Genomic DNA, 27,719 nt, shown 5'->3' on the forward strand with positions numbered 1-27,719 from the left:
CGAAGAAATTCGGGCTATTCCGGCCGAAATGCTCGAAAAAGTTGCCCAAAATTGGACTTTCCGAATGGACCACCTAAGACGCAGCCGCGGTCAACATTTAAATGAAATTATCTTCAAAAAGTAAATGTCATGTACCAATCTAACGTTTAAAATAAAGAACCGATGAGATTTTGCAAATTTTATGCGTTTTATTGTTTAAAAAAGTTCTCAAGCTCTTAAAAAATCACCCTTTATTTGTAAAATTGATCCAGACTATCTGAGAGGGTGCTGCCGTCATTTGTTCGTGTTAGACCTGAATTTGTCTCAGGGATCTTCTGAACTTACCTTCAGTGATGCAGACCAAACATCTTGACGTGTCGAATTTCAATTCTGCAGGGAGATTTTCTCTACTGTTATCTCTACCATCAAACACAAACCCACACCAGTCCATCCAAAATCAAACAACTCGTTCGTTATTTTAAACTTTGTTGTATTTTTAAATAGTAACTTTCGGTCACCTTATTCGATGTTTTGTTTTTTTGTTCAGTGTAACTGTTTCCCCTTGTCTCAATTCTCTATACTCAATGAGTGGAGTTTTGCTTTAGCTCAGTTATTGTCGGTACAGATATCAGTTACCCCGTTGCCATTTGCTTTTTTTTGTTCAATAGTAATGCGTTTACTGTTTTTGTTATTTTGTTTTTTTTTTAAGTATATATTTATATAGATAGCAGAAGCGGTGCCATTCGTATAAAATGTGATCGGGTGTGATGCTCTTTTCACTAGTTTGTTTTGTTGTTGTTGTTTTTTTTTGTTCTGTTTAATAATAAGTAAGTAGTTAAGACATATACATCAGTCTTTATTGTAATGTGTTTTTGTTGTAATTTTTTTTTTCTTTCAATATATAAATTTCGTTCAGTTATTTTATTTTTTCGTTCGTCCCGACTGAGGAACGAACCATAAACAATAGGCAATTCAACAAATAACATCAAGGTTCGCTTGCGTGTGTGTTTTTTTGTTTGTTTCTGACATGGAGACTGCTGGAAGCGTTTGCTTTGTTTTTTTTTTTTGTTTTGATTTGCTTAGTAGCGAGTATGTATAATAAGAACGATATTCCTTTTGCTGGATTTTTTTTCTTTTATTTTGTTATGTATTTTTACTAAACTATTATCAAGCTATGAGTGGGTGTAGTTGTGTACTGTTTTTTTTTTCTAAAATAATTGCATAACCTAACTTTTTACAGCGAATAGAAACGATTGCTTTTTGTTGTCGCTCAGCGTTTTCTCTCACTTTCCCAGTAAGATGTATGAGTGTGAGTGTGAGTGTGTGTTTTTTTCCTTCTGTGTACAAAAATACAATATCTAGGGTCCTTGTTAAGGTTTGATTCTGTGTTGGTTGATTTAAAGGCATCATTATATTTGTTTGCTTTTTTTTTCTTTTGATTTCGTTAATATATTTTAAGGCTTGAAGCGTGAGTGAACTTTTCTATGTACGAGAATATGCGTGTGAGACACGTGGAGGGAGGTATCGAACTACACTCTCAACGTGTTTTCTTAAGTTCATTTAAGTGTTAATAATATAGTGTAGCTAACGATGAGCAGCCCGCTTAAAAATATATAATAGTCGTAATCGTACACATGTGTGTATAGTAAAATAAATTGGAATGTTACATTTTTAGAGCTAATATCTTCCCATATGGCGGAAGTTTGTTCCAATTTTTTTTGTTGTTCTTCAAACATAGATCTATAAAATGTGATGCCAAGGAATAGCTAACTAATACAAGTGTGATGATTTTATTGTTACTAACACTTTTGATCGATTATAAATTAGAGCTCAACTCGTGTGTTGATAGGAACCAAATGATTTTATTTTTTACTTGGTGAAGGGTAGGTGAAGGGTAAGGTATTGTTATACGGAGGTGCGGTGATATAACGTCGACAGTTGATACATACTTACAACATGAGAGAAGAGAGAACAAAGTTAAAGCTTTTCGAGTAGTGAATTTGAATGCAGATGTGCGAATGCGAGCTGGAAGAGATTTTGATTTTCGATACAGTTGAATAGAAATGGACAGCAACGAACGAACGAACGTATCCGTGAAATGCCTCGTGCATGCTCTAACTGAACGTCGGACCGCTGCCATATATTCGATGAGGTTTCGGAGGGGAAAAATGATGTCTAGGGACAGTGCTTCTAATGAGAGTATGTGTGGCTGTGTGTGCAAAACGTAGTATGCTGTGAGTTTTAATACTGATACGATATGACGGTTGAGGTGGGATCACATTTCACGTGAGTGGCGGTAATTGGCCGATTAGCTTAGCTGGCCGTAGCAATAATTTCGTTTTGTCGTGACTTACTTTACTATGGGGTGCCTTTTCAAAATTAGCCATATGGAAGAATGGGCAGAACTTAACCGTGAATATCTCGACTTGTATTAATGGCAGCAACATAATTCTTTCACCATTTCATCAAAAATATGATCAGAAATTTAGGATAAAATTTTGAACAATGTGAGATAACCACAAACAACTTCAAAATTAAGTTTTCTCCAAATTTGAAAACAACGCGGAAAACTCTTTACTTTCGCTTGGGGTTTTCGCGCAAGGACGACGATTTTGAGGCAGTCAGGCACATATCTTCAACTGACTGCGTATGAAAGAGGAACCGTAGTCGAAAATCGATCATTTCTTCTTGTGCGTTGCATGGAAGCGGACGTCGTGGGAATGATTTAAATAACCAGCAGCTTCGCAGAATGCACCTTCTGCGTGGTTAAAAACCTCAAACGCTCAGGTCGCAACTCTTATTTGGACTTCGGTCGTCAGGTGGAGCAGTCGCTAGTAATAAGAGCAGGCCTTTAGCGTTCTACAAAACCTCAAACGCTCAGGTCGCAGAGCCAGTTTCCTTACGAAGTAGATCGATTACATCATCCTGCAGCCACCGATGATGGAGAACGTTCTGATCGTCCAATCGAGGTCCACAAATTTGATATATTTAATCGTAAATTGAAATTGCGTAGGAGGCAGTGTTTTAATAATTATGTAGGAATATTCCACCATGAGAAAGCTCTTTTCAAAGTGGCTCACAGTCGATTAAAAAACAACGTGTTAAAGGTTCAGAGCAGTGTTTGATTACGCATACAATACATCAATTTATTTGCGTTGACATGTGACAATGGATGAAACAAGGATCTATAACTTCACTCCAGAACCAAATCGATCCTCATCTGAGTCGACTGCATCCTGTGAACCACGTGTCCGAAGCGTCAGTCAGCTGGGAAGATTATGGATGAGAACACAGCGATTCTTAGAACAATTGAACAATTGACAAATGAAGACGATTTGGCCAAGATTATCTTCGAATTGCAAATCGAACGAAATACTTCTGGACCGTTTCCATTCCACCAATGTGGACACGGTGATTCGGGGACCAAATTGTACCTCCGTATTCAAGAATACCGCGTACTAGAGCGATGTAAACTTTCTGGAGACAATAAACACCGTCATAGTCTTGATTGTTGCGTTCGATGAGTTCGAAAATGCACCGATTTTCGCAGTAACGAAAGCAAACTGTTCGATGAGGCAGAGCTTAAGAGATCGGCTGAAAAGTTCGTATCGTTTCTATGAGAGGGCGCAGCTAGAATTAAATCCATACCATTTTCAGTTAGTACCAACCTTCAAAAGATACGTGTATAAATTTGACAGCTGTCTGATTATTAGTTTGTGGGATATTGCATTTTGAGTGAAGCTACTTTTGTTATTGTGAAAAAAAGGGAAAAAAATGAATTTCGTGTTTGGAGCTGTTATATCGAAATAAAACCGATTTTGTTCGTCGATATATAACAATGGACGAAACATGGCTCCATCACTTCACTCCGGAGTCCAATCGACAGTCAGCTGAGTGGACTGCACGCGATGAACCGAACCCAAAGCGTGGAAAGACTCAACAATCGGCCGGTAAGGTTATGGCGTCTGTATTTTGGGATTCGCATGGTATAATTTTCATCGACTACCTTGAAAAGGGAAAAACCATCAACAGTGACTATTATATAGCGTTATTAGAGCGTTTGAAGGACGAAATTTAAAAAAAAAACGGCCTCATTTGAAGAAGAAAAAAGTTTTGTTTCATCAAGACAATGCACCGTGTCACAAGTCGATGAAAACCATGCTGAAATTGAACGAATTGGGCTTCGAATTGCTCCCTCATACACCGTATTCTCCAGATTTGGCCCCCAGTTACTTTTTCCTGTTCTCAGACCTCAAGAGAATGCTCGCTGGTAAAAAATTTAGAAGCAATGAAGAGGTAATCGCTGAAACTGAGGCCTATTTTGAGGCAAAGGACAAATCGTACTACAAAAATGGTATCGAAAAGTTGGAAGATCGCTATAATCGCTGTATCGCCTCTGATGGCAATTATGTTGAATAATAAAAACGAATTTTGGCAAAAAAATGTGTGTTTCTATTAAACGATACGAAGATTTCAGCCGAACTGTTACGATCGAGAATAGGAGTTTTTAACGTTTTTAACAGACAAAAGTTCTTCGAACTGGAACTGTCATCACTGAACATTCAAATAAAATGAACTTTAAATGGCGACAAGTCACTACATTGATCATTCACGAAAAGCACGTTCGTATTGTGAAGAACGAAAAAAAAGGGTTCGAATGTAGCCATCGAAAACTCCAAAAGAAAACTCTTCGATTTCTCAGAGATGGTTTGAGGTTTAGGATAATAGTTCGAGGACACCAAATCGAACAAATGAAGTGGATGGGAATGTAATTGAAATCCTAAATTGTTGATAGTAGCGAAAACAATATTCAATTTTGCTTCATGTAAGCCCATTTAACAATGATTTCCATGTACACCATGATAATACCAGAAAACACTCGTGCGGATTTCAGTCCATTGTTAGGAATGAAGTCTAACCGAACTTGAATCACTACAGCCAAAACTGCTTCCGAAGTGCGCTTGCGTTGGTCTTTTTAGTCCTGAATAAACGCGTGCGGTACCCAGCGATAGGAAATATTTTTCATTTGCACAATAATCTTGACCACACCGTGGCTTGAGCCTTCAATTTTAATCCTCAGAGAGTCTGTTAACTCACGCACTTTCACTTCTTCCAGCATCATTTTATGTAATTTTGATGCTATCCTGAGTAACCGCATCGTGAGACCTGTCACTGTGGGTATTCTCAGCAGTTGATTTTCGACTATCACATCGAAACCACTATTTCACGGTGTAATCCTGAAGGAGAATTAACCCCGTAACATTTATCGAACTATTATTTGGTTTCTATCATCGTTTGTCTTCCCAAATAACTGTTTTTTTTAGACAACGAACATTTTTTTAAATTTATAACTTAGAAACATCGGACTGACAGCAGAGATTAGGCGAAACGAGGTTCTAGAGCGACATAAGTTTTTACAGTTACCAAAGATCAGCTGGAACCACGATTGAGCATTCGTTTAAAATATAAGGCGAAACATCTGTTTCAACAGACTTCGCAGCCGATTCTTAGTGTACAGAATCATTGCATGGCTAGTACTATGGATCCTACTGACACTAAGAATCCTTCCAGGTCGGGGCTCGAATAGACGACAGCTGACTTGTAAGACCAGCGTCCTATGCATTGAACGAAAAATCGAAACAAAACAAACACTATTATGCCTTATTTGTTACACTAACCTATATGGCTTATTCAAAGTTCATTTGTTTATTGCAAATATCATTCACGAATACCACAAACAGAGGTGGTACGTGATGACTTCCTTGTGGGGCGCCCGATGTTATGTGTTTAAAAAACGGATCAGGGTCATTTCGCAGAAAACCATTTCGCCGAAAGCCGTTTCGCCGAAAGTCATTTCGCCGAAAGGGTTTTTCGCCGAATGTCATTTCGCCGAAAGCCATTTCGTCGAAAGGGTCATTTCGCCGAATCCTGAAATCGTAATTAAAATTAATTTAAATTAAAGACAAACGAAAGATGATAGCGTTAACGCCCGTTTTGTTGACCTACCATTGTACTTCTTGAATAATGATTGATTGTTGTACTCTTGAATAAAGATTAATTCATGAACCTCAGAAAGTAGTTCCCAAGAAAACTTGTTGATTATTAGCTAGTAAGCACCAAAGCAATTGCATAGGTGTATCTACCAGGCAAATGTAGGTGGTATTTTCCGTTTATTAAGTGAAAATGAAAAAATATCTAATGCGGCTACGCCACATCGTTTTGGTTCATGTGCTGTCCGACCTCGCTACCGCTCGTTCGGACCTAACTAAAGCAAAGAAACCTAGCTTTGAGTAGACCGGGCAAACGAGGCGGTTACATGTTTGTATGCAAGAGGCCGCCGCTTCCGACGCGGCGCCGCTTCCGGGTCGGCGGCCGACTCAGCTGGCGTCGGCTCGGCGGCTTTGTGCCGCCGAGCCATCTTGGCTTCGGTTATGTGGCTGCGCCACATCAGTTATACAGGAGATATAACATGCAGGAGATATGACCCTTACGGCGAAATTACCCTTTCGGCAAAATGACCCTTTCGGCGAAACGACTTTCGGCGAAATGACCCATTCGGCGAAATGACCCTTTCGGCGAAACGACTTTCGGCGAAATGACCTTTTCGGCGAAATTACCCTTTCGGCGAAATGGCATTCGGCGAAACGACTTTCGGCGAAATGGCTTTCGGCGATATGACCCGCTCCCTTAAAAAACGACCTAGAGAAGGCGATAAGATGTTTTTTTTTCTGAGTAAAACAATCGAAATCGCAGACTGACGCAGTAAGCTTATGTATATTACCCGAAAAGCTAGTAAAAACTGCGATCAAACTTTGGACGCGCTTTTCTCAGTACCAATATATTCCAACTTCTTGACAAGATTACTCGAAAACGATCAAACAGATTTATAGGGCGCGATAAATCAAATTATTCGCCATGATTTAAAGAAAAAGATTAACATTATGATACAAAAAATAACTATTATTTCTAGTAAAAATATGGAAAAGTTAGATTTTGTAGCTGCAAGCGTAGTTGATCTTGTAACGGATTTTCGCCTGAGTAAAATGACATCTCATTTGCTAATTTCAGACGACTCGTACGGACGCAATCCTGTCAAGAAGAGGGATGGTGAGAGTAGCGCGAGGTACACTTCAAGCTCTCATAATCTGTTTAGATCCTGCAATAAACCCAATTGATGAAACTTATATTGGTATAATGAACAATAATCGCGTTAAAAAAAGAATACCTCCTTAGAAGTGAACGACGATTTTGCGAAAAAGTGAAATGGATTTCTAGAAAACTGAATGTGCTAATGAAACTTGTTTCATTTAATTATAATTTTGAAGTTGAATTGAAATCATTGAAAGCTCAGCCCCATTCCGGATCGGAATGAGTAATAACCAAGAACAGTAGGAACACGCTACCGAGAGCTTAGTGGACCAATTCTCATACAATTGATCAACTGATGGTTGCTGATCAGAGAACATAACAGTCTCTTTCAGGACCAAAGAAAAAAGTTTCATTCAAACACAAAACAAAACTCCAAACTAAAAACTATTGGAAAAAAGTTCAGAGAACAGTACGCTTAACTGCGTACAAAACTACGAAAGTTATACAATCACATTCCAAATTAAAAATTTGACTCAAAAAACGGAAACTTTGGATGTTGTTTGCATGCCCTAATTTTGGTCAAAAACAAATTGCCTTCTGCAAAAAAACAAAAAAATACTCTTCTCTGAGTTGCAACATTTACTAATTTTAACAATTTGACAAACAAAAACGATCACATTCCGTCATTCGCTACCACTAGTCTGGCACGACTCTTGTGGACTGCAAAGTACGTCGGTAACCAACGAAAAACAAATCCGAGTCGGACAGCGCTATTTTCTATCAGTCATCATTCTCCAATTTTGCTACACACGTGAAATGTAACCTCACCGTCAGCCAGTTCACTTATTACTACTCGCTCCGGTCCGTTCCGTTCCTTTCGCGGCATCCGGCGGAACGATTCTGGTGCATGATCAACGATTACAAGATGCCGATAAGCAGTGTGCTGTGTAACGAAGAGCGGTGTAGTTGTTGTTGATTGATTAATGTGTTCTAGACAGCTTTATTCCATACGAGATTCAGGGTAATACTTAGCATAAATATAATATCTGGCAATGCGAAACCAAAAAGAAAATAATAAACCTGAACGAAATATCTTAATCCAGCAACTTACAAATTCTAGAAGTACTAAAACGTACTCTTTGGCTCGTTAGTTTTGATAAGTGATGGTGATGAGATGCGTGGCGATTTCTGGGTAATGCGAATGCGATGATTGGCTGTGTAAAGCTAAACAAAATTATTGACTATTTCATTGACGTGGTTTTTCGATGGGAAACATAAGAAAAAAATCCGGTTTGCTATTGACTTGTTTTGCTACTTTGCTTTGTTATTGTTTTCCATTTCTTTTCTGGAAGGCGGTGATTTTTTTTTTGTTCTTACTCGTTAACAATAAACTAAACTTTTATCTCTTAAACCTATCAACGCCAGTGATACTTTCCCTTAAGCACTATGGTTTCCCTAGAGTAGCTACTTTTTACACTTGGAAAATATTTCTTAAAGGAAGAAAAATAATAATAAAGGATTAGCAATAAATTAATGCATTCTCTGTTCCTCTCCGGTGTCATTTGATTTGCTTTTTTTTGTTCTTCTTTTCTTTCTGTCTACCATCTATCTTCCGGCATGCTGCGGAGTGTTTGCTGTTCCAGCGCAAACTACTCTCGAGTCCGGTTCCCTTTTCGGACGGACAAGCGTGTGGCATTCGAGTGTTAAGCTAAACTATCATCTTTCGGTTTCATACCCATGCAAATCCTGCATGCAACAAACAAAGCACCAATTTTTCTGTTGTTGTTGTTGGTGCTCGCTAAACACTCGAATCCCGCTCTTCGCCCAGGAGGGACTCTGATTGGAATTGTTCGCAAACGTTGTCATTTGGTTGCATTCTCGAATGACCAACAGAATCGTTTTATCAACTTCCTTCTTCTAACATTCCGAAAACGGGCGGAATTCCTACTAAAGAAAACTGTCTAAATTTGTTCATAATTTACCGTCGCACTTAGTCTATCCAATTATCTCCCGAGACAAAAGCCGCCCGATTTGGGCGCGCCATCCCTCAAACGTCTAGCCTAGTTTATATCCAACATGAACAAAACAACGAAACGAAATAGGATCTGACTCGGTGTGTACTCACTTCTCCTTACAGGAGGAACGGTATTTGTGGGGGGAAGGAGGGAAGTAAGGGGTGTATCAGCAGCAGCTTGCTAACTCACCACCTTTTTACTCTTCTTCAGCAGCTTGCTACTGCTTCCAACCGCCGACGACGACAGAACTGCCGATGCCGACTGGAAACAGTGCAGAAAATATAGCAAAACTAGCACCACTATCAGTGCCAAAAACGCCCCGTAATAGATGCTGGCCGTCTCGATGTGTATCTTGGACTTACGCATGCTTAGGTAAGTCCCATCCAAGTACTTTGACTCGCACCGTTCACCCATGAATCCGTCGGCGCACTCGCACGTTGGCATCGTCGAGTTGGCGATCGTGAAATTGTAGCACTTGCCGCCATTCAGGCAGTAGTTTTCCTCGAACAGCAGCGAACACTTACCCATTCGCATGAGCTGGTCCTTACTGTTGGTGCCGCCACTGCCGGTTCCGGCCGCGTTGCCCGTGGAGGAGATTATACCGGCATTTCTACCACCACCACCACCTCCAACTATGCCGCCGCCGCCTCCGCCACCACCACCAGGACCCGGTCCTGGGCCACTTCTTGGATCCGTCACCGTCGAGGTCGTCTCCGACTGGGACTCGCTGACCGTCGACGTCGTTTTGGTGGTTATCAGGGTAAATGTGGTCGAATCACCATTGCCATTGGTGGTCGTGATCTTCGCCGATGAGGTCGTTATCACACCACGGAAGTGCGATACTGGCCGGGGACGTGATTTTGGCATTGATCTGCTCGAACAGCAGTCTGGAAGAGAAAGAAAAAAATGGATAATGAGAGAAAACAGATTAGTCAGACAGCCTGTCAACGTTAAATTTCGGACACTTTTCTTCCAGTGTAGAATTTGAATTATTTCACGGTTCGCGCTGAAATGTTTCACTTATCTGACAGCTGAAACTCGACACTTTATATCGTGGCACAACATGTGTACATTATTGTTACATTCAGTAAAAAAAGAAACTAAAACTATCAAAAAGTAACGGTACTACTTTGTTTTGTGTTTGCAAGGAGTATGCTCACGACAAATAAACAAAAAGATGGTTGGCAGTATTGAGAAAAATCCCAATATTTCTATTCAAAATATGGCTTGCAAAATTGGAAAGGCAGGGTCTAACCCTGATGACAAGCATAACACATCGACTGAAAAGTTCGTATCGTTTCTATGAGAGGGCGCCACTAGAATTAAATCCATACCATTTTCAGTTAGTACCAACCTTAAAAAGATACGTGTATAAATTTGACAGCTGTCTGATTATTAGTTTGTGAGATTGCATTTTGAGTGAAGCGATTTTTGTTATTGTGAAAAAATGGAAAAAAAGGAATTTCGTGTGTTGATGAAACACTACTTTTTGATGAAAAAAAGTGCCGCCGATATCAAAATATGGCTTGATGAGTGTTATTCAGACTCTGCACCGGGCGAAGCAACAATTCGTAAGTGGTTGGCAAAATTTCGTACTGGTCATATGAGCACCGAAGACGATGAACGCAGTGGACGTCCGAAAGAGGCTGTTACCGATGAAAACGTGAAAAAAATCCACAAAATGATTTTCAATGACCGTAAAGTGAAGTTGATCGAGATAGCTGACACCCTAAAGATATCAAAGGAACGTTTTGGACATATTATTCACGAATATTTGGATATGAGAAAGCTTTGTGCAAAATGGGTGCCGCGTGAGCTCACAATCGATCAAAAAGAACAACGAATTGATGATTCTGAGCAGTGTTTGGAGCTGTTATATCGAAATAAAACCGATTTTTTTCGTCGATATATAACAATGGACGAAACATGGCTCCATCACTTCACTCCGGAGTCCAATCGACAGTCAGCTGAGTGAACTGCACGCGATGAACCGAACCCAAAGCGTGGAAAGACTCAACAATCGGCCGGTAAGGTTATGGCGTCTGTATTTTGGGATTCGCATGGTATAATTTTCATCGACTATCTTGAAAAGGGAAAAACCATCAACAGTGACAATTATATAGCGTTATTAGAGCGTTTGAAGGACGAAATTTCGAAAAACGGCCTCATTTGAAGAAGAAAAAAGTTTTGTTTCATCAAGACAATGCACCGTGTCACAAGTCAATAAAAACCATGCTGAAATTGAACGAATTGGGCTTCGAAATGCTCCCTCATCCACCGTATTCTCCAGATTTGGCCCCCAGTGACTTTTTCCTGTTCTCAGACCTCAAGAGAATGCTCGCTGGTAAAAAATTTAGAAGCAATGAAGAGGTAATCGCTGAAACTGAGGCCTATTTTGAGGCAAAGAACAAATCGTACTACAAAAATGGTATCGAAAAGTTGGAAGATCGCTATAATCGCTGTATCGCCTCTGATGGCAATTATGTTGAATAATAAAAACGAATTTTGGCAAAAAAATGTGTGTTTCTATTGAACGATACGAACTTTTCAGCCGAACTGTTAATTTCACTGCAGAAAAGTCCTGCAGGGAGCATTACACATTTTTTTTGCGAAGACGTTGCCTTGCATTTCCAGATAAAGAAGGTGTCCGAATTCTCAAAAAAGTATTTGATTCAGCAGGCCATATGTAATTGTAGTCGAAAATCTAAAAGTTTCGTTTCTATCGGCAAAATCCGTCCTGGAAAAACACGTGGCAATACTGCCAATCTACCATACTGTCCGTAACTGTTTCCCAATTGAAAAGTCCTGGGTTCAAGCTAAGCGAAAATTTTATGAAACTAAGAAGAAAGCTATTGGTATCGATATACTGATAATATTAGACTACAACAACAGAATATTATTCTCAACATTTGCTACTTAGCCATTGTAGACTAGCTGGCGCACTTCTTGCGAACGTTCCTCATTAAATTCCGTACAGATTTCTTGGCGACAAGTTTTGACACATTTTTCCAATCTTTTTCGAACTGTTGAATGATTTCGGCTGCCGAGACATGTTTCCTAAAATGTGCCTTCGTTAATGCCCAAAATTCCTCAGTTCTGGGTAATTTGGTGGATTCTTGTCAATATCACGAGACCCTTCGCCACAAGCACAATGATTAGTTTCGGAAAGTCCAATTCGAAGGAGATATGCATCTAACGTGTAGTGATTGGACATGAGTCTGGACATCACACGAATGAAATCTCTACTCACATCCAGTCCCCTGAACCATGCCTTTGTCGATATTTTAGGAATAATTGAGTGCATCCACCGACCCAGATCATCTTTATCCCAAGAAGCTTACCAGCTGGCAAGTGTTCTCTGGCGAGACGAGCTATAGAATTCGTTGAAAGCAATCGGTCTCTCATAAATTTCACCCTCAATAGCACCACGTTTGGCTAAAATATCGGCTCTTTCATTGCCTGGAATGGAGCAATGAGCCGGGACTCAAACTATTGTGATTTGATAATTTTTATTTAATATGTCGTTCAGGTACTGTTTTATTTTGCCCAAGAAAAACAATTCATTTTTGCCAGCAGCGTTTGAGCGAATGGCTTCAATTGCACTCAGACTATCTGTGAAGAAAAAATAATGGTTTGGAGATAATGTGACGATTACACTCAAACTATAATGAACTGCAGCTAACTCTGCTATATAAACAGATGCAGGTTCTTGAAGCCTAAATGAGACCGTAACATTACTGTTGAACATACCAAACCATGTCGCCTCTTCAATTCATGATCCGTCCGTGTAAAACATTTTCTCGGAGTCAATATGCCTGAACTAACTTGAACATATTTTTGGGATTTGCATCGAGCGTAGGTGTTCCGGGATTCCACGAACATCGCGCTGCATGGATGTGTAAAAAAATAACGTTGAATCAGGGACATTTAGGAGGTTGACACGGATAGGAATATATTTTGAAGGGTTGATTTCCTGTGACATATGGTTGAAATATACTGTCATGAATCTTGTTTGAGATGGAAGCTGGACTAGTACCTCACATATTTATAACAGTCGTGATGAAAGGTCCCAAAAGCGATCTTTCAATGGACGAACTCCCGCCAGAACTTCTAGACTCGTTGTATGTGTCGAATGCATAAGCCCAAGACATGAGTCTGGACATCAGCCTAAGACAATTCGCAAATAACGATACTGAATTCCTCGAGTTTGATATTATGAGAATTTGTAGCGGAACGAAAGCAAACGCAACCATATTCCATCACTGAAAGTATCGTTGTCTGATATAATTTTATTAAATCTTCCGGGTGAGCACCCCACCAAGATTATGTTATTGTTCGAAGAAAATTTACTCTTTGTCGGTATTTCGTTATCAGATACCTAATGTGTCCTTCCCACGTGCATTTGGAATCAAGCCACATCCCAAGGTATTTGAAGTCAAAACCTGCGCGATCATTCTTCCCATCATATGAAACTGAAGCTGCGCGGAATCATGCTTTCTTGACAAGACGACCAGCTCTGTTTTCTCCGCAGAGAATTCGATACCCAGATGAGCAGCCCAAACGGGCAAGTTATCTAAGCTATCTTGCAATGGTTTTTGCAGGTGCGGCCGGACTACTATCTTCAATAATTTTTTTTTCTTTGCACGAAGTTTAATGTCAAACTTCATCGACTTGAATAAAATTGATCTTGAGTACGATATTTATTAATTATGTAGCATTCGCCATCTCTTTGATGCTTGGAATCTTTCTAAAATACTACCTCTGTTGCCGATCCTTCTTTTGCACAGGAATCGCGTTCGTACCCATTGGAGTGAAAACAACAATGGCTTGTTCGTATTCGTTTGAAAGTATGTGTTCGTCGAATGGTCGATACGCACGTAAACAAGAATGATGATATAAAATCAGCGAAAAAACAAGCCAAATAACAAATGAAATCAAACATTTTCCATTACAACTCAAATCTGTTCTAGAACTGAGAGTTTAACGTTAGATTGTTTGAAGGGGTGATTGATTCGAACGTAAACAGTAATACGAATCTGACATGCTTTTGAACGTATCGTTTACGGTCGTAAACAAGAATGAAGATGAATACCTTTTAGTTAGAGCAATTTTGGGTACAGCTTCGATTTTTTTTTGTGCTTCGCACTGTCACTTTATATGACGGTGTGGAATTTCTAACACTCACCTCCTGTAATTTTGGCAGCGGATCGAATTAAAGTTACACAACAGTCAATGAGACCATAAGATCTTTTATTTTAATCTGATTGTGAAAATTGGTTCAGCTGTCGCTAAGAAATCAAAGAGAGTTCCATTTTAGAGATTTAATCCCCATTTTTTCTAGAATTACAGGGAAAATCATTTTTTTATCGGAGCTCCAGACACCCCTAGTGTTCTATACCATTCGATTCAGCTCGACGAGAACGGGAAAAGTCTGCGTATCCTCTTTTCAAAGATATTTCTCTCGGCTTTATTTTCTCGAAGAGAACTGAACCTTCCTCAACAAGCTTATTTGAGAGCTACTTTTGGCCTGTGAATCAAGTTCGAAGATCACTTCCGGAAATAAAATAGTAAAGACATTATCACATCATTAGGTGGATTAAGAAGAAGTTTCTACAGCGTCGTTCGTAAAGAGAAAAGAAAAGTGAACTTAATAGGTATAGTGGAGGTCAAATCTGGATGAATTCAACAACAGCCTTTGGGACCAAAAGACCTTTCGTTTGAAGTGTGAGAAAATCGCTTTGGTCAAAAACTGCTAAACTTATTGGAAAATATCACTCCAGGGACAGTGTTCGAAGCCGTAACCTTGTCCAATCGAAGAAAACGTTCTATCAATTGAACTACTCTGGATGTGAAGAAATACAACTCAGAAGGCAGTCCGATTTAGCGGAACTTTGGAACTGTTCCTTTGGCTTTGTACGGTCTCTCTGCGATAATTATTCTTTGTTTCATCCTCCTGGTTTAATACTAGATGTTAGCCAAAAAAAAACTCCGAACGGCTGTTTTACTGTCCGACGTTTTGATGGCTGATTTTGCGAGAAACGTTAAAATATTTCTTTTGGTGAAACTCAAAACTAGTGATCGAAACGTTGAGCAAAAAAAACTGTTCTTATTCAAGTGGATGCTATATTCATCAAAAATTTTCCTTTGTTTGAACCAATCCCATGTACAATATTACGATAATTGTATGATTTGGTGAAATCACCTTTTTGATTAAATGGCTTTTGGTGAAATGATCTTGACTGCTCAATCATTTGTCTAAGTTTTCTCCGTCTTTCATTGGGTCATGATATGTGAGAATTTATTGCGTCTCTTAAAGACTGTCCCAGAAAGTATGGACGCAACCAAAAACCGCTGCCATTTCGCAATGGTTCAGAATCTGTCAATTTTTATGGCTGCGTCCTGTTGTTTACACTCTTCTCTAACCACTTGTGCAGTTGTTTATTCGTTTTCATTAGTTTGTTTCAAAATGCGTGGACTTTCAGCAGAACAACGTCGAAAAATTGTGTACAAATGGTGCACAGAACGCGGACTGTCACTGAGAAAGGTAGCAAAAATGGAAGGAGTAAGTGAAAAAACCGTGCGAAATGTAATCAGGAAGTTCGGTGAGAATAACACCTTTGAAGATAAACCGAAAACGGGTCGAAAAAATTGTCCTGCTAACCCTCAGTTGGATACACGAAGGCGTTCGAGCAAAAGAAGGAGGTTTCAGTTCGGGGTGTGGTCAAAAAAGTGGGCACTTCGAAGTCAAATGTTCTTCGTGCTAAAGAACGTTTGCCCAAAACAAGAAGCATCGATCAGGCCGAGGGTTCGAAAGCTGTACAAAACGATTCTTGCTGGAAATTTGAACTGCATAATCATGGAAGACGAAACCTACGTGAAACTCGATTACAAATCCTTGCCGGGACGGTGCGAGAATGGCAAGTGTTAAACCAGTCCGAGACATCGATTGAAGTCGAAAAATTTGGTAAGAAAGCTATGGTCTGGCAAGCAATTTGCATCTGCGGTAAGATTTCGAAGCCCTTCATCGTCACTGCTTCAACGAACAGCGAAATATACATCAAGGAATGTTTACAAAAACGACTTCTATCCATGATTCGAAGCCACAAGGATCCTGTTGTCTTCTGGCCAGATCTTGCTTCTTGCCACTACTCGAAATCAACGGTAGAATGGTATACTACCAAAAATGTCACTTTCGTCCCAAAAGAGATGAATCCACCAAATTGCCCAGAACTTCGACCAATTGAAGAATTTTGGGCATTAAAGAAGGCACATCTTAGGAAACATGTCTCGGCAGCCGAAACCATTCAATAGTTCGAAAAAGATTGGAAAAAGGTGTCATAACTTGTCGCCAAGAAATCTGTACAGAATTTAATGAGGTACGTTCGCAAGAAGGTGCGCCAGCTAGTCTACAATGGCTAAGTAGCAAATGTTGATAATAATATTCTGTTGTTGTAGTCTAATATTATCAGTATGTCGAAAAAAACTTGAATATCTAACACTTGTGAATTATTTACAGCGAAATCAAAGTGCGTTCATACTTTCTGGGACAGCCTTTAACTAATTAAACAAACACATTTCAGGTTTTTTTTTTATCAACTGTGTGCTGTCCTGATTCTCTGCCGCTGACAAGTTGGAAATCAATCACGAACGATTGATCTCGCGGGTTGCCGTCTGAATAAGATGCACATTGTCTCGACTATCCCACTGCCACTCCGAACCACGAGAAAACCGTCTGTCTAAAGCCCTTTGATTTACTATTTATGAATTCATCAACCTTACTTTTATTACGCGTAGTTAATGTGAACATTTTATGTTTTCTATCTACAACGATTCAAGTACGATCAGATTCATTGTTTGTTGACCACGATTAAGCTGATAGTCGGTTGTTAAAATAAATTATCGTTATCACAATATTGTGTCTATTATGCGGGAGATGGAAACTTTCGATTGAACCCAAAGTGGCAATATATTATCACACAAAATTTTGAATTTAAGAGAACTTGATCGTTGTGCTCTTCGCCATATTCCTATCCCACGAACAACAGTGAAATCAATTAGTCGCGCGCGCCCCGGGACTTGATAGGCCCGTGGCGACGGCAGGTCCACTTGGGTGGTGTGTGTTGGTAGGGTAGGGTACGAACATTTTATACGCGTGATAGACACCAATAAACCTGAAACCCCCCTCCTCCTCTTGGCGATGAATGTTGTTGTGGTTGATGATAAAAAAAAAACAGTGTTTGTTCACACCACAGAACAAAACAAAAAAAACTAGATCATTGATAACAAAAAACGTGACTCAGCTGAGGCCAGTTACGCCCTTCGTCGTTTAGTGAACTACAGGTGAAATGCGGTGGAGAGGGCAGTCAGACTTGCGCACGCATTTTTACACACACACATACACTGATATTATCACGCACTCATTTGATCGTAAACGAAAACAAACAAACAAACAAACAGACTAACGGAAGACAGCGGAATAAACACCGCAATCAGACTTACCTGTGATTAACACAACTGATGACAGCATGATGAATAGTATTGCATAGAATTTTACTATATTTCTATTCATTGCTTATGAATGAAAGAGGTTGCTTTTGGCGTCTTCTTCTTCTTCTTCTTCTTGTGTGTGTCGGTGTCTGCTCCGTCTGCTCTTATTTTGCTTCCTTCGTACGTCGTTAATTTGTTTCGTATTTCGTCTTCTTCGGGGTTTTTTCTTCTTCTTCTAATTTTACTCTTTCTCTTTCTGTGTGTGTTCTCTTCTCCGCCTCTAGTTGCGCTTCTATCTGTTTGTCACGTACAAGTTAACCGTGTGTGAGAGATGATGGCGACGGTGGTGTTTCATGGAAACAATACGGAATGGGGGAGGAGGGAAAAAGAAAAGAAAAAAAAAACAACTCACTCAACTCTCAACTGCACACACTTTTATATGCTGCTTTTCGGCGAAAACTTTTCACTTTGGCTTTTCGTCTTTCTCTCGAATCGAAATTCTTCTTTGCGGTTCCTTCTGCGCGTCGGGGGAGTCTTTCTCCAGCGCCGTTTTTTTCACACGGGATTTTCTTCACTATTCAACCAACCAACCAACTAGACGAGTCTTTCGCTCTTCTCTACTTCCACACACAAACTTCGCAAACTGCCTTCACACTGGCCAGCCCACTGCGCGCAGCAGGCAGTTAATCTTCTATTTTTTTTTGGTCGATTCTCGGTTACGAAGTCTTAGTAATCCTAGGCTACTAAACAACTATACACAATTCTTCGATTCACAGAACATTTCACTTTTTTCTTCTAGATTTATTTTATTTGATATATTCGCAGAGAGAGGGCGGGGGTTGTTGTCAGTTTCTGTTGTTTGCTAAATACTAATAAACGCGTTTATTTTTGTGGTGATTCCTCCAGGTGGGGACTGGGGACGCTGCGGTTGAAGGCTGAACAGCTGGCAAGGTTATTCCTCTTCGATCGTCTGGAATTGGTGGCGGTCGGTTCACGATGAGGAACTGCTGTGTCAGCCGGGTTCAGCACTTGTCCCAGAGGTTTAGAAACGGTGGTGCACACGGCCGGGACGACAGTAACGTTGGTCCAGCGGATGTTTCTGACCAATGACACCGGTGACGTGATAGCGGGTGCCCATCGGTGATCGTTCAACGACATTCCACTGCTGCAGCAGACGGTATTCCACGGGACGTTGACGGTTTTGCTCTTCCTGTTGGCGGCAGCCGGTTCTAGCGATCTGCCCGTGGCAGTAGCAGCAGCAGCAGCAGGACTCGACCTCGGACAAAGGGGTTGTAGATGCAGATGACCAACGTCCGCGGGTGGCAACAGCAACATTCTTACCAACGCGGCAATAGCAGCTTAGTCGATCGTAACCGTTGTCTTTTTCGTCGTAGGAAAAGCGATCGTCGTGATACACCAGTTTCATTTTACTGTACAGACGCACACACACACACAGACCTCGTTTCTCGTTGTCGTTGGCTTTTTTTTACTCTGCTATTCGACTGCCGATCGATTCCTCCTCCCTAGAGAGCGCTGTGTGTGCGCGCACCTTCCGTGTGCTCTCGTGGCAGTTGTTGCTTCCGAAAACCGATTGTTCCCACCGGGGTCACCAATCTCTAACACTTTGCGGGACTCATCGCGCAACGAAAAAACAATTACATTTTACCTGCCTCGTCGTCGCTACACACACGTCCCTTTTATTTTATTTTATTTATTTTTTTTTCTTCCGCTAAGGCGTTCGTCTTCGTAGTTGCCCCCTTTCGGGCTCTAGTACCGACCGGGGTACCGACAAATTGTCCGAATATTTCTTACAACCCGCCGCCGCCACCGCCGCCACCGCCAACCCAACCGAAAAAGCAACGGGTTCGCGTCGCAAACCGATGCAGGGCACGGCTACGGTCTGGGAGGTTGTTGAGCAGCTTGATGAGAGCGCAAAGGTACACAGGTCCACAGCGCCGTTCGGTTCCACGTTCAGTTCGTCGGTGGTGGTCCCTCACCAAGAAGAGACGGTGCATAGACTGATGATGATGACGACGACTGCGACTGCGACGACTGCGACGATGGTGTCGTGGGATAGCTCTGGAACAGAAGGAGAAAATGAAAAATACAAAAATAATGATGGTAAGCGGCAATCGTTTTTCAAAGTTTCCAACGAAGGTGTGGGTACGAAGGCAATCGGTAAGGTTAAGGAAGGTGTGAGTGAAAGAGATAGCTAGCGAACCGTCCGACATACGGATCATTGATCGGGTTTGGCTTTGGTCGGACTGTTGAATGGTTGGTCAGTCAGCCTGTCCAAAGCCAGGTTCACAGCACAGTGGACTCTAGTTGCCTACTGGTTAAAATTAGAAATTCATTCAACTTGACGATCAAACCTGCAGATATGATCATTTGTAACCGGTAACTTGCGACGTTAATAACGTTAACGGTAAATGAACCAGGGACAATTCAAACACCAAATTTATAACAAACCTATAATAAAAAAAACTGAACTCAAGATCGTTCGGTCCACTGGCTGACTGTGCGATGATCGACCACCACCATGTGCAGTGCAGAAGAGACCCTTTGCCCGGGTGCGCTAGTTGCCCCCGACCCGTCCCACGGTCTTCAGTTCTGTTCTGTTCAATGGAGGTGGTGAAGCGGTGATCTTTGCTGCTGTGGAGTTTTTGAGTTGAGAGAACCATCGCAAACGAACGCAAAGCCTCCGATATAACCCTGGCCGGACTGCCTTGTCTTGCCCTGCCCTGCCCTGACCGGTCGGTCGGTCGATCGATCCCCCTTCAACCCTCTTCTACCGTGTGTAGCACAACACGGTCACAAAATGTGAATGTAAAAATCGAGAGAAAAAGAAAAAAACCGAACCGAACCGAACACGAAGAAGACAATTATAGAGTGAATCGGAATTGGGCGCCTTGGCCGATTTTTCTCACTGGTTGATTTGGCCCGTCCGTACCCGATGGGATTGGGCAATTTTATGGTTGTTTTAGTTTTACGTAGCCTGATCTGATCGCACTGTTACAAGTGTAGCGATGGTGTTCTTTTTTTTTGGTATGTTTTATTCGGGCTCGTCGTCTATGGGAAACCGTCATCACCGGTGGGAAGATCGAACTTGATTGTACGGTGGATCGCGGCGTTGTGTTCTAGTTTACTATGAAAGCGCAAACTGGCCGATCCCCACTGAGGGACTGCTTACTTACTTTATTTTTGTCAAATTGACGCTTGGATTCACTTATCCGCTTACTTTCAAGTTTGACCAGAAACATGGATCAGGATTTTTTTTTCGATAATCTGCTGCTAGATCTTCGATCGATTTGTCATTTTCCTCCTGACTGTGTTGCTGTGTTCAGGACTGAGGTTCAAAAATAGATCGTTATGAACTCAGATCTGCTATTAGACTTGGTAATGCCTTTCTTTTGCAATTCAACAGTCTCAGCATTTTTTCGAGTATGCAGAACGATTGGCTCAAGTAACACGTTCCCCTTGTTATTCGGAGATTTGTTCCTGCCGTGGCTTCTCGTCTTTCTCCTGATGGGAAGGGAAGGATGAAAGGAACATGGAGGAGAATTATGAAGTGGGTGAGGTGGGAAAACAGCACAAAACATAAAGAAACATACCAGCAGTTCATTATAGCTTGAATGTAATCGTCACATTATCTCCAAACCATTATTTTCTCTTCACAGATAGTCGAGGGCAATTGAAGCCATTCATTCAAATGCTGCTGGCAAAAATGAACCGTTTTTCTTGGGCAAAATAAAACAGTGCCTGAACGACATATAATTATCAAATCACAATAGTTTGAGTCCCGGCTCATTGCTCTATTCCAGGCAATGAAAGAGCCGATATTTTAGCCAAACGTGGTGCTATTGAGGGTGAAATTTATGAGAGACCGATTGCTTTCAACGAATTCTATAGCTCGTCTCGATAAAGAACTCGCCTCGCCGGTGGATTGACTCAATTATTCCTAAAATATCGACAAAGGCATGGTTCAGGGGACTGGAAGTGAGTAGAGATTTCATTCGTGTGATGTCCAGACTCATCTCCAATCACTACACGTTAGATGCACATCTCCTTCGAATTGGACTTCCCGAGACTAATCATTGTGCTTGTGGCGAAGGTTATCGCGATATTGATCATGTCGTTTGAACATGCGTGGAGTATCGTGATGTCAGATCTCAACTAATAAATTCCTTGCGTCACAAGGTAGACTATCCAATGTCCCAGTTCGCGACATTCTTGCTTGTCGTGACCTTACATACATGAAACTTCTTTATCATTTCATTAAATCCATTGGAGTTCCAATTTAAATTTTATTTTATGTCAGACTGTTTTCTCTTCCATGAGTTCAACCAATAGTCAACTATATGATATTATATAAAAGTGATAAACTGATACAAACAAACTAGAAATAATTATAAGATCATGTACAAAATTTATGTATTTTATTTAATGTAATTTATAATAGCAAATCGCTTGATAAAAGCAGTGTATTAGATTTAAATTACTATGTATTGTGGATGCCACGGCGAAGAAAAACTTATGTATATTGCCTATGAAATAAACGTATTTATAAGAAAAAAATGAACAAACATATCTTTCTGCATCCACAAAAGGATACTGAACGATCTGCAGGTGCCTAGCAGAATGCAGAACGGTTCGCAATATCTATGAACAGAAGTAAATTCGGCTCTCCATAAGGGATGCCAAACAATCTGCTGAAACCTTGTAGAGTAGAAACCTACTTGATCCCTACCACATTGGGTAAGAAACGATCGAATATCCTCCAACTTTAGCTCACTATACACAGATGCAACCATGTATGGGGAGCCAAAAACCCGGATACGCAGCTGCGTTAATGCGGGACAATCTCATATCAGATGTTATAAAGTACGCAATCGCACTTAAACAAATCACAAAAATAATACTCAGCACGCTGAATAGTAACCATGTGATGGTTGAGTTTGCAATGTCCGATCAGAGCTCTGACCAGAATACTGCAATTATGCTTGAAAAAATGCGAGACATCTTTTTTTCGTGAATACGACTTACTTTACTATGGGGCCCTTTTTCAAAATTAGCCATATGGAAGATTGGGCAGAACTTAATCGTGAATATCTCAACTTGTATTAAGGGCAGCAACATCATTCTATCGCCATTTCATAAAAAATATGATCAGGAATTTAGGATATTATTTTGAACAGTGTGAGATAACCACAAACAACTCAAAAATGAAGTTTTCTAAAACTATGAAAACAACGCGGAAAACTCTTTACTTTTGTTTGGCTTTTTCGCGCAAGGACGACGATTTTGAGGTAGTCAGGCACAAACCTTATGATAAAAATTTTCATTTTAAAATTCCCGCGCTTGTCCAATCGGTAAACTTTTATTCTCTCAACGTTGGCAACACTTTTATACCCATTCTGTCAAATTTTAACGCATATCGTACGATTAGTTTTTGTTTGACGTCTATACAAAGAAGTTGAAAAATTTTCGTGTGGCGATTTTTATAATGGATGAAAATTTAGAACAACGGCTCGCCTTCGAAGCGCCATTCGGTCGTTTGTTGTGCGGTTTCGACGTCATATTCATAGATCCACACCTCATCACCAGTTATGATGCATTCGATGAATTTGGGGTCACTATCTACGTTGGACATAATCTCTTTGGCCACACCAACACGACGCTGTTTTTGAATGAAATTCAGCTTTTTTGGCACCAGCCGAGAAGCCATCTCTCTAATCGGTACAGAACGATTTTGCAACACGATTTGTTCGCCGATTCAATGTTTTCTTCAGTAACAGATGTTGTTGGGCGGCCAGGGATCTCATCATGATCCAAGCTTGTACGACCACCTTTGAAGCGTTTATACCACTCGTATGCCTGTGTTTTTCCTAGACACGATTCACAAAAGGCCTTTTCTAACATTTTCAACGTTTCGGAACACTTAAATCCATTTGCAACACAAAATTTGATGCACGCACGTTGTTCTAAATTTTCATCCATTATAAAAATCGCCACACGAAAATTTTTCAACTTCTTTTTATAGACGCCAAACAAAAACTAATCGTACGATATGCGTCAAAATTTGACAGAATGTGTATAAAAGTGTTGCCAACGTTGAGAGAATAAAAGTTTACCGAATTTTAAAATGAAAATTCCGGTTCTTTTTTGAACATAAGGTATCTTCATCTGAATGCGTATAAAAGGGAAACCGTGGTCGAAAATCGATCATTTCTTCTTGTGTGTTGAATCGAAGCAGACGTCGTGAGAATTATTTATCATTCATATCATCAACCAACAGCGACGGAGAGTGCACCTTCTGCGTGGTTAAAACCTCAAACGCTCAGGTAGTAACTCTCATTCGCTTTCCGGTCATCAAGCCGAGATTCTGAGTCTGCTGTTAGTTCTAAATATAGTTCTTGAACTCAGGTCCTGTTCCTTATTCCAGAATTCTTCTGTTCGATTCTTTTTAGAATCATAATAATACTCCCAAAGAATTATGTGACATTTTACTGTACTCTACGCAACCCAGTTTGGTAGTCGTGGCGAGAAATCGTCTTAGAGCTTAGTTCCGGAATAAGGATTCTGAAAAAAGATTCCGGAACTGATTTCAGTTTCGAAATTGTAGTCTACTAAAATCCAACTGAATTCGGAGTCTGTTCTAAGTTCTGAATATAGTTCTTGAGCTAAGGTCCAGTTCCTAATTCCAGAAATCTTCAAACCGGTTCTTTTGTCCTGAATACGACTTACTTTACTATGAGGCGCCTTTTTAAAATTTACCCTGTACAATAATGGGCAGAACTTTACCACGAATATCTTTCGATGTACTTAACCAAACAACATATTCTTTTCTACTAGCTATCAAATAGAAAAGGAAATCTTTGAATAAAAACTACAAGGATCAGCCCCATAGGGTTGTTCGGGCCATTGATGTGGAAGAAGGCAACCCAAAATTTCTAATGATCGACATTTTTAATCACTCGTCACACTTTTGAATTCGCAATTGCACAAGAGTTAGATTGATCTTTATTAGGAACTAACACCGAACACGTGAACTCAGAATATAGACTCTGTTTGATTAGATTTGTATTTGTTTTGTAGCCGACGAAATTACATCAATATCCCAAATGTATGCAATTATATCTTTGTACATACTTGCGATACGATTTTGATATTTAAGCTTCTCTTCACCAAGTTTGTGTTCAAATTTTGTATGCAAGCAGTTATTTTTATAGCGTTAAGTTTCTCCACCATTCTGCGATTTCGGTTGAAGCGATAAACTTTCTCTCATTATCAAGCAAGTTCATCTTATATAAATTAGAAATAAATCTTAAGGACTCAAAATTTACTCTAGGTAGTTGTAAATTTCTCAGGCAAAACGACATAAGATGGAATTTCATCCGAACTTGCATGACACAATATCAGAGCATACCAATTAAAGCTTCAAATCGTTTTATGGCACTTTTTGTCTTGCTGTCTAGCAACAACCTACCTCTAGCATACTACGCGTAGGACTGAAACGTTAGCTATAATTTTGCTTCTATTTGTAGATTCGCGTGCTTCCAACAGCTTCGCTTTAGCATCGATTGACCAATCAGAGCGATGCTTTCACTTTGATATATCGCTTACTCCTTCAAAACCGTCGTCTATGGCAGGGAAATCCGGTATGACATAGATTTTTAGCAGCCAAATAGGACACTACTCGCTACTAATCAAAATTTCAATCATTTATAGTTGGACATACGTGGCTTGATACATTCAAATCGAATCTTAGAAATATTTCCCATCAAATAATGAAATAATATTAATAATTGATACAAAAAAGACTGAGCTGTAAGTGTTTAAAACCTGACCACATTTCTACGTGTATTTTCCCTTGAGTTTCTGATTTGCACCACTATATAGAAAATAAAGATGTGGTCCACATCAAAAAACGTCCAAACATGCACACCAAGTACAGTCCGTCAAGTTCAAGCTAGATCATAGTCAAGTTCTAGTTGGATCCTACACATCGACTCAACTTTTCCCCATCGTTCGCCTGGTTAAATAGTTGAGAACAGCTAGTTACCGTAATTTTTACATCAGAAATTCTAAATCAATGGTTTTGAAAAGGTTTGAACTCCCAATATTCGATAGTTGCTTCAGTTCGCAGTCGTTTACTGCGGAGTCAGCTTCATAACCAACCTTATAAAGCTCAAATTCAAGTAGAAGAATTAATAGCGTTGATCGTGGAACAGTGGTAGAGGTTTGTTTGGCGTTAAGGAAATGAATTGCAAAATAGTATTAAGAGTGAAATTGAATCAATGGTCCAACAAATTGGTTCTGTACACTAATGAACTCAGTAAAAAGGGATAGCCACAACATAAGAATGGGTTTTACGATTGAGACTATCTCGTTAGTTTGAGTAGCTAACAAACATTTGGCAGCTTGCGGAAGTAAAAAGAGTAGGACCAACCATGCTTCCAATCAAATATTATATTCAACAAACCGATCCATTCATCATCAAGGGGAAATTCCGATTTGGATGAGCCTGAGTTGATGTTCCTGTGGTTTCTGAAACCGTGCTTCTCTTCTCAGAGCAAGCATCATTCTTGCATCACGACGACGTTTGGGGTCACCGTTCCCGGTACAGTCAAACTCATTGCAGATCGCAATCGAGTACAATGCCATGCCATTATTCGGAAAAGGGGCGGTCCGTTGTCTTTTCTTCGTGAACGGTAGTAGTAGCAAGGTAGCAACGCTATATTACCCATTTAGCTGAAACTGAACCCGTCGCTCGAATTTTTTGGCGGTTACCGTTGCGCTTACAGCTTACAGGTGGCATCGGCGCATTGCACACGGTTTCCACGGATCGGGGCACCAGGGTCGGTCGCGAAAGGTAACAAAACGAACATAACGAACGAGCGACTGACTATCGGAATAATACTTTTCATGCTTTCATCGGTGGATGAATTAAAGTATCGCCTCGGCGTTCGGCTCTCTCGGTCGGACTCAATGCCTGCCTCGATGACTGGTCGTCTATGACAGTTTGCTGTCAAATCCGTTCGGTTCATGCTTTATTTCCACACCTTCTTATGCATTGTCGTAACATCGGCTGTCGTGTGCGGTAAGGCGATGAAATCGATCCGAAATCGCGGTTGAGTGCACTTTGAATTGTTCCTCTCACTTGTCTTCCGTAATAAATAATCGCCCACCATTTCGCGTAATTTCAACTTATAATAAGCTCAAATTTGCCTTTCCTGATGAAATGAATTCGTTCAGGATGTAGGTAGTTGTACTTAGAAAGGGCTTACATGCTCGTAACGCGTGTTTACTAGTGGACAACAGAAACAGAGTCGCACAATCTCAAATAATTGATCGATTGTCAGATGCCATTGGGGGACCCGCTGGACATCTCATCATCCCGTTAGGGAGCCGGAAGAAGTGTCCTCCACTGCCAATTCCCCAAATAAGAGAAGACAAAAAAAACTAGTTCCCCAACAACACCTGGCATCCCTTTCGATACACACCGAAGAGACACCGAGAAATAAGCTAAAAGGAAAGGAGGAAAAAAATGCCACAACTCACTCTGCACCGTTCCTCGGTCCGCACTGCACCTTCCGTGTGTTACTGCCACTGCTTCCTTCCTACTATTTATTGGCAGTCAGCCGTCTAGAGCTGTGGGCTTCTATCGGCTCACTCGATTTATTTTTTGTTGCTGCTACTGCTGCTGTTATTCTACATGTAAGGAGACGAACCCCGATGATGATGACTGAACAGCAGCACAGTCGTATGTGTGGGCAGGTTATGTTATAAGGCAAGATGTGTTTGTGTGAGGCACTCCAATTTTTTTTTCTTCTTCAAGAGGGCACCAGGGAAAATTTCGAGGCACTTTTCACTGCCGTTTAGTGCAAAATTAACTCCGATTGCATCTACAAAACTCAACAGCACTCACGAACAATCGATTATCACTTCCGCGGTAACACTTCTAGCGACACATGCGAGGCATTGGTCGATTTTGATTCGCAGCCATTCGCATTCGATTCACGCACTCTCTTTTTACAGCAAAAAAAATCCGCTTGTTCGCGACTATGATGACGGCCAGGGAATGTACCGAGAAGCGATGATCGAAAGCTCGCTCGATGGCGACGAAATAGAACCGTGCTGCCAGCCCGG

General features: G+C 40.6%; 1 protein-coding gene across 1 annotated transcript; it reads right to left on the minus strand.

The window, feature by feature from the left end:
* Positions 1–452: 452 nt before the first annotated feature.
* Positions 453–27,663, minus strand: LOC131426444 (protein gurken-like). Its single transcript, XM_058589177.1, has 4 exons — positions 27,132–27,663; positions 17,983–19,649; positions 17,583–17,866; positions 453–9,970 (listed from the first exon to the last, which is right to left on the minus strand). The coding sequence occupies exons 3-4, from the start codon at positions 17,650–17,652 to the stop codon at positions 9,264–9,266; spliced, it is 777 nt and encodes a 258-aa protein (XP_058445160.1). The 5' UTR covers positions 17,653–17,866; positions 17,983–19,649; positions 27,132–27,663; the 3' UTR covers positions 453–9,263.
* Positions 27,664–27,719: the final 56 nt, after the last annotated feature.

This window comes from Malaya genurostris, chromosome 1 (assembly GCF_030247185.1).
Source record: "Malaya genurostris strain Urasoe2022 chromosome 1, Malgen_1.1, whole genome shotgun sequence".
Taxonomy (NCBI): domain Eukaryota; kingdom Metazoa; phylum Arthropoda; class Insecta; order Diptera; family Culicidae; genus Malaya; species Malaya genurostris.

Bases quoted from the DNA above. Each gene is read 5' to 3' on its own strand.
- LOC131426444 (XM_058589177.1), bottom strand. From the start codon at position 17,652: ATGAATAGAAATATAGTAAAATTCTATGCAATACTATTCATCATGCTG. The intron at 9,971-17,582 runs GTAAGTCTGATT...TTTCTCTTCCAG, and splicing joins ATCAGTTGTGTTAATCACAG to ACTGCTGTTCGAGCAGATCA.